We start from the raw sequence: 11,123 nt of genomic DNA on the forward strand, positions 1-11,123 counted from the left end.
GTATTATTACTTTTAATGAAGTAAAATATCTTCGTCCACCACTGATTCACATACACCACCACTCCACTGTAATAAATCTCGTAATTTACACATTTGCCTCATTGCTTTTGGGATTGATAGAGTTTTGATTATCGATCAAAATGTATCACAATTAGCCTCAGAAACAGAAAGCTTTGAAGACTTGATTCATTTATTAGTTGCTGTAAAACTCCTCTTATTGAATGCTGCATGTTAAACTAAAAATAACACATTTAATGTACAAAGGACTCACAGAGATCCTCCAACATCTCAAGATTAAAATGACATAATTACAACATATTTAAAATAAGCATTCAGTGCTTTGCTTTTATATGGGCAAGCCTGCGTTTATATTATTAATCTTTTCATCTTTCCCAAACATTTCTGGCAGCCTAATAGTCAAACAATATTTTTCTATTCTGCTAATGTCAGTCAACAATAATTTTATTGATTATAGTTATAGTAAATTAGCCTTTATTTATTGTTTATTAGCCTGTTTAAAACACACATTTGTAGACTCTAGCTGATGCTTCTGCGTCCTCTGCTGCAGGGTCACCCCAGACCTTGGGGTTCGGCTCCTGAGGGTCCGTTGTGAGGTGATGCTGGCAGCTCGGACACTCCTCCTCCGATCAAAGATAAACAACATAAATTAAAAAGTCTCCTCTTCTGTCCGCTGAGAGAAAATCCTGATCGGATTGAAGGAAAATTGGTGGCAATTAATCCTCCGGGATTGAGCGGAGGAAAGCGGGAGCCTTCCCCCGCTGCAGCTCTCACTTCTGATTGGCTGTTGCTGTGATCCCTGGAGACTGGTGCCGGATAAATGGAGCCCGCCACCCGGACTGTCCCGGTCTGTCCATCATCCTCACCCTCATCCAGACTTGTTAAGGACCAGAGATCAGTTTCCTGATGAGCACTATGACCGGCCGGGAGGAAGTCGGCGAAGAGAAGCCCAAAGTGAAGATGTTATCTCCTGGATTTGGTATCGATAAGTCCCGGCTGCACGGATCCGGGTTCCGGTCCAAGGGCTTTGCCATCACCGATCTGCTGGGCCTGGAGTCGGACCTGCAGGCACGGCAGCAGCCCGGCGTTCCTCCGGGTTCGGGCCTGTCGGTGACGGGCTCCGGGCCCGGGGTGGAGCCGCAAGGGGCCGGCGGCGGCCTCGGCGGGTTCTCCTTCCCGGGAGGGTCTCTGCCGCTCGGCCTCGGCTTCCTGTGCAGCCTGGCGGCGCAGCAGCCCGCCGGAGCTCCCTGCTTCCTGCCGGGACACCTGCCGCTGCTGCAGGCCCGGGCCGACAGCCACTACCTGCAGAACCTGGAGGCCCAGAGGGACGCTTACTCCGGTACGGCTCGGCTCGGCACGAGTTTATGCTAATTTTGTTCTTGTGTTTAAAGTGTTCGATTAAAAGTAGTGACTCAATTTATCCCTGGGACAGTATGCCTACTTGTCAGCTCGGTTAAATCGGTTAAGTCCGTTTTAACCGGTTATTTAAGCTTTTTTCCCCCCAACTAGCCGAAATCAGAGTAAAACTTTGTGGATATATTTTTTTTCTCTATTATCTACTTCATCTTTTACCATTCCAAACATAGACGTTTTATTTTATTGAGAAAGTTTTCCTCTAGAACTGATGTTCTGTAAAATCTGGGTTTTCTCAGTTCGACTCCGTTCCGCTCGGCTCGGGATTCACTGTCAGCCTCGTGTTTTTTTGGAGCTCCGGTTTTATTTAAAATTCAGACACAGGCCTAAATGAATTTGTTCCTGTCCACTGGTCTACACTCTTAAAATGTAGCCTATTTTAATTAATTGTACTCTTGAATTCTTTAATGATCAGGAGGGAAAATGTTGAAGAGAAATGGCTCAACAGGTTTTTCATTGATGAAATTAATGTCATTTCATCTCTGGTTTTCCCGCCTTGAATCCTCGTTGGTCGCCCCTTTTTTTTGACACAGAATAAATGTGTGGAAACAGTGACAGGTGGTTTCTGATCGATTGGGTATTGGTCGGATGGTTATTGATGGGCTGTTTTTGTTTTCGCTGCAGATGAAGAGTGTCTGTCTGACCGCAACGACTCCAAAAGCTCCGCAAACTCACAGAAGAGGAAGAAGAGGAGACACAGGTGAGAACAACAGCTGCGTTCATTAAAACTGAAATATGATAAACACTTAGGCCTACAGGACAAATGAATATTATTATTATTATTATTATTATTATTATTATTATTTAGGCTATTTAAATGCGGCTTTTTATTTTTAAAAATAGGCTGAAAATTAAAGTGTTTATTTTTCATTGTTAATACATAATTATAATTAGTTACACTAGCCTACAATATATGAATGAATATTTTAGTATCTCGTTGTAGAAGAAATTTTTATCTTTGTAAAATAACATTTGGAAAAGAAAATGCAGCAACATTCAGCCTAATGTAATTCAACGAGAATAAATATGAATATAAACGATACAGAGGGAAAAACCCCGCCATTAATCACAGTGTGCAGCTACATTTGATATTTGGATTATATTTATATGGCAGATCATATTTTAGAAACAGAAACGAGCCTGAGGTTTCTCCTCGTGCTGCCACGTAACTGTTCCAGGTGAGCAGCAGGAGTCAGTGCAGGTGCTGCGTTCACTGTCCGCAGCTCATTTCTCTTTTCTGCTCTACAGGACGGTGTTCACGTCCCACCAGCTGGAGGAGCTGGAGAAAGCCTTCCACGAAGCGCACTACCCGGACGTGTACGCCCGAGAGATGCTCGCCATGAAGACGGAGCTGCCTGAGGACAGAATACAAGTGAGACATCACGATCAAGGAAAATTCAAGGAAAAGTAGCCTGTTATAACAAAGATTTTATATTTTCTATTTTACAAAAATAAAGATCGGATGATTTAATACAATAGGTTTCTTAATATTTCCCAGAGTGAGGCTCAGGAACACCTTAGTGGGTCATTAGAGAGATTTCAATGGCTGCGCGGTGATTAGTATGGAGGTCAAAAGATGCAAAAAATGTTTGATATAAACTTTGAGATATTGTATAAAGAATTAAGTCAATTCTGAAAAAAATCTGTAAATATAATCATGTTTTTTTAATTAAATTTATTTTTCTACAAATTAAAAATGACAGAAAACAAAGTAAAGAATAAAGTTTAAGTTAATTTAAAAATGTCTATTAAACATAAATTTACAAATCTCTAGCACATTTACAAAACTAGAACTAGAACAAATTTGAATCACTTCTGAACATTATTTCACAAACATTTAATTGTATTGACAAACAGTATTTAAATACAGACCAAGAATATCCGCTTTAAAAGAACAGTTCTTTATATTTTGTTGTGTTTATCTCCAGGTCGTGATTACATTATTTGTGTTTTGTCTCCCCCTCCCCCCAGGTTTGGTTCCAAAACCGTCGTGCAAAGTGGCGTAAGCGTGAGAAGTGTTGGGGTCGCAGCAGCGTCATGGCGGAGTACGGTCTGTACGGTGCGATGGTGCGACACTCGATTCCGCTGCCAGAGTCCATCCTCAACTCAGCCAAGAACGGCATGATGGGATCCTGCGCCCCCTGGCTGCTCGGTGAGCCGCATACACGTCAGTGCCACGCACACGCACCACACCATGCATCAATACACAGGGTTCATACGCAGCAAACACAGTACAACAAGTTTTAAATAAAGATAATACAAAGCAAACACACACTGCAACATCATTGAAATAGTACATCCCCAAGAATGCTATTCAGATATGTTAACAACTGTGAAAGTAGCGGTTAGCTAGCTAACAAACTGACAATATACTATCATATTATCATACACAAATTTTACTTATTATTCAAAAAAGGTTTCAATCAGTTTTTATTTCTGTAAATTTTGACTCCATATATTTATTTCTACCAGTTATTTCTGAGCTTTTTCCTGTTAAGAAATAAATGTTATTTAATTAATATTGAACATATTCAGTCTAGAAATGTTCAGAACAAGTCTAGTCTAAAAAGTGACCAAGTACCAAGTATTTTTCATTTATGGCAGTGTATTATACATCTAAATCCTGCAGTCTGAACTGAATCTCTGTCTCTGTCCTCACAGGAATGCACAAGAAATCTCTAGAAATGTCAAAAAAGTGTTCGAGCCCTCCACAGTCAGACCCCACCCGCTGTGACTCGTTCTGCGGTGCTCCTGAGCGACGAGGCAGCGGGGCCAGCGAGTCTCGGCAGGCAGAACACGAAGAAGAAGAGCTGCTGGAGATGGAGGATGAGGAGATGGAAGAGGAGGTGGCTATCGACCTGTCCAGCTCCTCCAAACAGCAGCAGCAGCAGCAACAGCAGGAGGAGGCGGGAGGCTCTTCAAGTTCCGCCTCCTCACCACGGCGGCAGAGCGGCGAGTCGGACAAACACAGCTGAAGGTTGAGCGAGACAAGAATGATACATAATGGGACTGAAAATGAGGCGGCAGTGAAGATGGTTGTGGGAGCACATGGATTTGATTGACTCTTCTCTCAGGAATCACAAGAACAGCCAATGATCAGCCATTACATTGTTACTATGCAAGTTATCACATTGAGCTGTAAGAGGAATTTTTAAAAGGCTATAGTGTTAGCATGCTAAAATATTAGCTTTTGGTAACTGGACCATTTTTAATAGTTAAAAGATTGTATTACTTTTAATTAGTACTTTTTTGGCATGCTAATAAAAGGTAGCATGCTTAAATATCAGCAGGGGATAGCAAAAGTAGCTATGCTTAAATCTTAAGCTAGTGGGCCATATTAATGTTTACAATTGATTATTATTTACTAATATAATATAAAGAGTTAGCATGCTAACAAACACAAGTCTTAAAGCTTGAAGCTTTCAAATAATTTATTACAATATTCTATCAAGCAAACAAAACAAGCTAGTAATTTACATAATTACATTCAAATTTTTATATGTAATATATGAGAACTTGTTTTTTAGCATGCTATTAAACCTTATGCTTATGAACTGTGATATCAGCAATCTAAAAGACATTACAAATCATGTAGCCTCAAATTTCTATTTTGTTTTTAATGTACAAGAACTGTAGCTAAGAAGTCCTTGACTACTATTTAACAATGGTGGCAAGCATTTGCTGTTTATTTAAAATGAAGATGGACATTTAGTATGTTAGCATGCCTGTAAATGTTAGTCACTAAACTGGATATTCAACAATGAGGCAAAGCTACTTATATTATTTATCATCAGTGGACAATAGTAGGCTACTTCTCCAGCTTTGCTAGCTCTCTGTGCTCCCAGTATAGAAACATGCTAATGTAATGCTGCAGCCACATCAGTTGGTTGACTTTGAGGAATCGGACTGAACAGTCATTTCTAATGGACTTCCAAACTACTTCAGGAGGATGTAAATGATGATGTCTCTGTCTGTGTGTTTATTATTGTATTGTACTGAGAGTATGTTGTATATCCTTGTTTTTTTTCTGAAAATAAGAGCTTATTTAATGTTTTATTCCTGTTGGTTTCTATGTGTTTTATATTTGATTCTCTTTCAAGGACTGATCAGCCTGACTGAAGCTCTGCGAATGAATGTAAATTATATGTAATATTTAAAAAAAATATTATTATTATCATATGTATGTACAGCAGCAGGTTCAGCTGGATGGTGAATAAAGTATTTTTTGGAATCACTGGAAATTTTTATATTCATTATTTAACACAAAACACACAAACACTGCAGAACATTTCCGTTAACGTTTATAAAACATGATTAATAGAATGAATGCAGTGAGCACTAAAGTTTGATTGAGTGCATACAAAGGAAATTAAATTCAATTTATTTATATATGAAATAATTTCCATTTAGTTTTGGCTGAGACAGATCTCCATATAAATATAGAAAAAAGTTCATTTTGCCATAATGTAAATCAACTTACCAACAATTATGTCATAGTAGGCCTACTCCCCCCAAACACTTGGTCTAAATGAAATGACTGGACAGAGACATTACAGTCCTGTGATATAATACCCAACTTGATTTGTTGTGTTTGTTTGTAGAGCTTTGGATTTATTGTTAACATAAAACAGTGAGTTTTACACATTTTCAAGTTGTAATTTTGACCTAATTAATGCTTTCTATAACTTTTATTTTTACCTTTTTGCCCGGTTTATAGCCTAGCCATAACTTTAGCAAATTAAGTCAAATAACTAAACTTAAAAAATAATGATGGAAAATATTATACACACAGAAAAAACGGTTTAAACGTAACAATTATATGTTCAATTAAACATGTAAAACTAACTGGCCTATTACAAAACCCATTTACTGTTATTTAATACATTTACAGACTTTATTAAGTTCAAGCTGCAGTTGAAACTTTTACATGAGCAGCCGGTGGACGAGACAAGTACGTCACTTCCTTTATCCGCACTGGTCGGTTTAGCCGTTATCTCGTTAAGCTAGCCGGCAGTTTACTGCTGTAATTGTTAAATATGGTCGATTTGATCACTTTTAAAAATGAGCTCACGCTCATCATGAATAACGTGGCCAAGGAGGTGGTGACGGAAATTTGTATCGCGGCGGAGAAAGTCTTTTCGAATGAACGAAATCCCGAAACCAAGGTATGTTACCAGCTAGCTTACTCCAGCTAGTTAACTACTCCACTTTAACTCATTCGACACCGAGGGCTTCCGGTTAAACGGTGGTAGGCTCCGAGACTCTGGGGTTAACTGAAATTATTAGACAAGACCGTCCAAGTCATCATACAGTTACGCAACATCACTGAGAAACCCTCTGAATCCAGCATTTTCAGTTTGATAGGTAACTTGTATCAATGTCATACATAATGGAAATTATACACCGTATTTAAAATAATAATTGTCCTTTTACAGTTCTGCATGCTTTTTCTCAGTACTGTTACTATATGGTCATACATCAGGGTTTGAAGTTTTACCAGTAAGTTTAGAACAGCTTCAACAATAACATTTGGTAACCTGTACTGTCTGAAATCTATTAAAATGAATGGAGTTAGAGATTTTGTTAAAAGGATAAAACGTTGATTAGCTTTAAGTCTTAAAGCTGATGATATTTGACTATAAACAAATGTGTTGTGCTGAATCAATATAACTGATTTTGGTAATTGATTAATTAAGTCAAATTTAAGACATATTGTTTTCCATTGTAAACTTTAAGTATATATTTTCATACATAAAAATAAGTTTGAAATAATGTTTGTAGCAAAACATAATTTAACATATTAAACTTACAGATATTTGAATGCCGTTAAATGAAGCTTTAAAAAATAAACCTATTTTCATTGACTTATGTTGTTCTTTCAGGAAAAGCTCAGCGCTCTGGTGGACAGTTTGTTTGTTAAAGCTGTGGATAAAATCTTGAAGGCTGTGGAGCTTGCTTCTGTGAAGCATGAGAAGAGTCCAAGGGACGAGAAGGATCCACCTGAGGCTGCAAAGGGTTTGTTGGAAACCACACAAGGTAAGCCTCTTCCACACTGAGATGCTGTAACATTACTGACTTCACTTTAGAGGTCGATTAACAGAAAATACTGTGTGGAATGATCTAACAGAATCAGAATCAACAGATTGATTTCTGTGTGTTTCAGGAGAGGTTGGTGGTGGTGAGCGCCCCCCCACAGAACAGACCTACATCCTGGTGTACAGGGTTAGTTACTGATTCCAAACCAAAGCCCCTTTCACTAATGAACTCCTGACAATTTCCAGACAATATCCTGACACTCAGGTCCTGCCCTTTTCTGGACAATTTCCAGACATTCATTCTATTTGAAATACTTTGTTTGGTAAGGGTGCCTGTGTAGAGCATGCATGCGGGGGAGCAGGAGGAGGAGTCTACCATAATGGTGACTGTTTCTAGGTTAATATCACCACAACATGAATAAGGACATTTCTGCAATACAATTACAAAAAAACAGTAAGAATCAATATACAGGCATGTTCCTCAGCCTGCCCACTTGCTTGCTATGAATGTTCCAGAATATTACCTGCTGAGTTCACACATCGTACCACCTGGGCTTTAATCAGACTACTAGGGGGGAGGCAGGGAAAGGGAAGCTTGAGTCTGGTTGACTCATGTCATGACTTACACATGCAGTCCCCCAGGACAATGTCGGGAAAGTTTCAGGAGGGCAGTTCATGTGTGAAAGAGGCTTAACGGGCAAAAAAGCAGGATAAGCAACCTGAACTTTACTCACAGTTTTCTCTTTTGTAGAGCCCCACTGTCGACTCCAAGTGTGTTCTACTGCCACTGCAGAATGAGGCTAATGCGAATGCTAATGGTAAGCGAAAAAACTTTATTTATTCAGCCTCAACTTTAAGAAGATTTCAATGTTAACTGCTGCTTGGTAGCTGGTAGCTTACCAAAAAACTCTGAGTGAGCTTTATATAAGCAGAGGAAACATAAACATACATACACAGCTAAGCTGACTGCTCTCCATCCTGTCATATGTCATTTACTTGTTACACCTCCTTGTTCTCATGTTGCAGAGGAAAATAAAACCGATGCTACAGTTGAAGCCACGATGCTGCACAGCGAGCATTCCACCCCCTCCCCTCCTCCACAGGCTGATGTTTCTGACCACGAGTACGCTAGGCCGTCCTTGCCCCCACCCAAAGCCGCTTCATCAGTGGACAGTAGCATCTCAAAAGCAGGCAGTAGGAAGCGACAGTGTAGCAGGCGAAAAAAAGAAGCCAACCCGCCTCAGACTGCAGAGCCAACAGAAACTCTCTCGCAGTGTCTGCAGTGTGGGATGCTTTTTCCAAACTCAGAGCAACTTTCAGACCACCAGAGGAAGTCCCACCCAGTGTGCTCGGTATGCGGGGCACGTTTCACTGGCATCCTGAGGCTTCGCGAACACGAGATCAAAGAACACGGACTGCTGCCGTACACCTGTGACTACTGCCCCAAGAGGTTTAACCATAAACCTCACCTTAACCTGCATGTTAAGGCGCGGCACACTGGAGAGAAAACCTGCCACTGCGACATCTGTGGAAAGGGCTACTCCAGCATCAGCGTGCTGAAAACACACAGGATGACCCACTTTGAGAAGACGTTCACCTGCGATGTCTGCGGAAGGAGCTTCTACCACGCCTGCCACCTGACGCGCCACAAACTGGTCCACCAGGAGGTCCGGCCGTATAAGTGCTCCACATGTGGGAAGGGCTTCACCCAAGCCGTCAACTTGCGCAGCCACCAGGCAATCCACACCGGAGAGCGGCAGCTCTGCTCCATCTGTGGCAAGAGCTACCGCTGCCTGAAGAACCATGTCATCAGCAAGCACTCCCACGAGCTCCCTGCCGACGAGCTGCCAGCCAAAGACACCATCATCACCTGCGATGTGTGCGGCAAGAAATTCCCCAACCCTTCACAGTTCAAAGTTCACCAAAGATGCCACACGGGGGAGAAACCGTTCCACTGCGATATCTGCGGGAAGAGTTACCGCCTGAAGGAACTGCTGAGGGACCACAAGTACACGCACACCGGGGAGAAACCGTACAGGTGTACACTATGCTCCAAAACCTTCAACCTGGCCACCAGCTTCATGAGGCACCGCAGCATCCACACCGGAGAGACGCCGTACAGCTGCTTAGACTGCGGGAAACACTTTCGCCTGCTCACCTTCCTGAAGGCTCACCTGCAAACCAAAGCTCACCTCAAGCAGACGCAGCAGAAGCACAGTGGCACCCCTGACCTCTGACCTCAGGGTCACAGTGTCACTTAATGGCCAAGTGTGTGAACATTCTCTCCGTATGAGAGACTGTAACATGTATCACCACTAATATCTGCCTCCGCTATGCTGGCTTCAGCTTTTTTACCACAAGTTGAAGCTGCTGCAGGGATTTACTCCTGTTCCATAACATCAGTGAGGTCCAGAACTGATGTGGTGATAAGGTCTGGCTCTCAGGGGTTTCAGGTCATACACATGGCGTCGGATGTGCTGAGGTCAGCCCTTTCACATTAAACTGGGAAATCTGTTTGATTCTGAGGGTGCTTAGCGTTAACTAGGCTACAGCTCTGTTGTCTAACATATCTTTGTCCTCTGCAGAGTGAAAACAAAACCAGGAAATCTAAAACTGTTCAGTTACAGTGTGTCGCAAGTAAGATCTGATCCTAGATCAATTTGATCAACATTCAATACACATTTCTGTGTGAAATGTGAAAATAAAAATACTTTTAACAATAAATGATATGTGAATTCGTTTTTCTCAGCAAGAATATCTGTCGGTCGCATGATAGCTCCGGCTAAATGTGTAATACATACATTTTGGAACTGCTCCAGTAGATTACTTCAGACAGCAGCCATGATACAGGCTGTAAGGGCTGACACTTAATCCTTTGGGGGCAAATGCACCTGATCAATTATGTCCAAAGTTCTTGTTTTTCCACTAACAGGCCCAGATTGCTATTGGATCTCTACAGAGATAGACCTTTGGGTAAAGGAGTAACAGTTGTTACACTGCTCTCTTAAAGCCACCAGACTGCATTGACAAAAACAGCAATTTCACCACATAGAACAAGACTTGCTGGGCTATGGCTCGCTCAATCTGTTTGTTAAGCTGCCTGATGTTCAATATAGAAAAAGAACACTTATTATTCGCCATACTTATTTTTTGTTTGTTTTATTGAGCTGTTCTGGTGAATAAAAGCATTGTATTCTTTTTTCTAAAAGGTCTATCTCTGTACGAATCCTTTCTGTAATGATGTCACATAATTAGAATAACAATCTAATCGTGTTAGTGGCAAAATCAAGCACTTTTGTCAGATGTACTTTGATCTTGTCGTTTAGCCTGAGTGATTATGTTTGCTGCTGCTGGTTGAAAGATTCTACTAGAACATCTGCACACAAACACAATAAAAAAAACAACAGGGCTGAAGTGTCTCAATTGTGTCAATTGTATTTGGCAGATTGTCACTTTAATACAGAAATAAAGGGGATGAGATTGTGTGTTTGGGTTGTTTGGATCTGATGCTGTTGTTGTGTTTGATTTTGATTCTAGCAGCAGATTAACAGCGGATCATTAAGAGTCATAAAGGTGATTAAATCCATTGTAGAAACACAAAGGTGGGATTACCGGTTGTATACATCCTTTAATCTGACCTCTGGTCTGCAGAAAAAC

At 40.9% G+C, this 11,123-nt stretch overlaps 2 protein-coding genes across 2 annotated transcripts; both read left to right on the forward strand.

Annotated features, from left to right (window-relative positions):
- Window positions 1-924: 924 nt before the first annotated feature.
- On the forward strand, window positions 925-4,406 carry vsx1 (visual system homeobox 1 homolog, chx10-like). Its single transcript, XM_069659217.1, has 5 exons — window positions 925-1,357; window positions 2,056-2,131; window positions 2,680-2,803; window positions 3,403-3,598; window positions 4,093-4,406. The coding sequence occupies exons 1-5, from the start codon at window positions 925-927 to the stop codon at window positions 4,404-4,406; spliced, it is 1,143 nt and encodes a 380-aa protein (XP_069515318.1).
- Window positions 4,407-6,509: 2,103 nt separating this feature from the next.
- LOC138588848 (oocyte zinc finger protein XlCOF6-like) lies at window positions 6,510-9,783 on the forward strand. Its single transcript, XM_069659093.1, has 5 exons — window positions 6,510-6,596; window positions 7,314-7,467; window positions 7,595-7,653; window positions 8,218-8,284; window positions 8,493-9,783. Exons 1-5 carry the CDS (start codon window positions 6,510-6,512, stop codon window positions 9,701-9,703), a joined length of 1,578 nt encoding a protein of 525 aa, XP_069515194.1. The 3' UTR covers window positions 9,704-9,783.
- Window positions 9,784-11,123: the final 1,340 nt, after the last annotated feature.

The sequence above is a fragment of the Semicossyphus pulcher genome, unplaced genomic scaffold (assembly GCF_022749685.1).
Source record: "Semicossyphus pulcher isolate SPU_LCO1_2020_fin unplaced genomic scaffold, fSemPul1.0.p SCAF_12, whole genome shotgun sequence".
Lineage (NCBI taxonomy): Eukaryota > Metazoa > Chordata > Actinopteri > Labriformes > Labridae > Semicossyphus > Semicossyphus pulcher.

Excerpts from the sequence above, each read along its gene's own strand:
- vsx1 (XM_069659217.1), top strand. The coding sequence starts at position 925 with ATGAGCACTATGACCGGCCGGGAGGAAGTCGGCGAAGAGAAGCCCAAA. Across the intron at positions 1,358-2,055 it reads CCAGAGGGACGCTTACTCCG|ATGAAGAGTGTCTGTCTGAC; the intron begins GTACGGCTCGGC and ends TTTTCGCTGCAG. Across the intron at positions 2,804-3,402 it reads TGCCTGAGGACAGAATACAA|GTTTGGTTCCAAAACCGTCG; the intron begins GTGAGACATCAC and ends CCCTCCCCCCAG.
- LOC138588848 (XM_069659093.1), top strand. The coding sequence starts at position 6,510 with ATGAATAACGTGGCCAAGGAGGTGGTGACGGAAATTTGTATCGCGGCG. Across the intron at positions 6,597-7,313 it reads AACGAAATCCCGAAACCAAG|GAAAAGCTCAGCGCTCTGGT; the intron begins GTATGTTACCAG and ends TTGTTCTTTCAG. Across the intron at positions 7,654-8,217 it reads CCTACATCCTGGTGTACAGG|AGCCCCACTGTCGACTCCAA; the intron begins GTTAGTTACTGA and ends TCTCTTTTGTAG.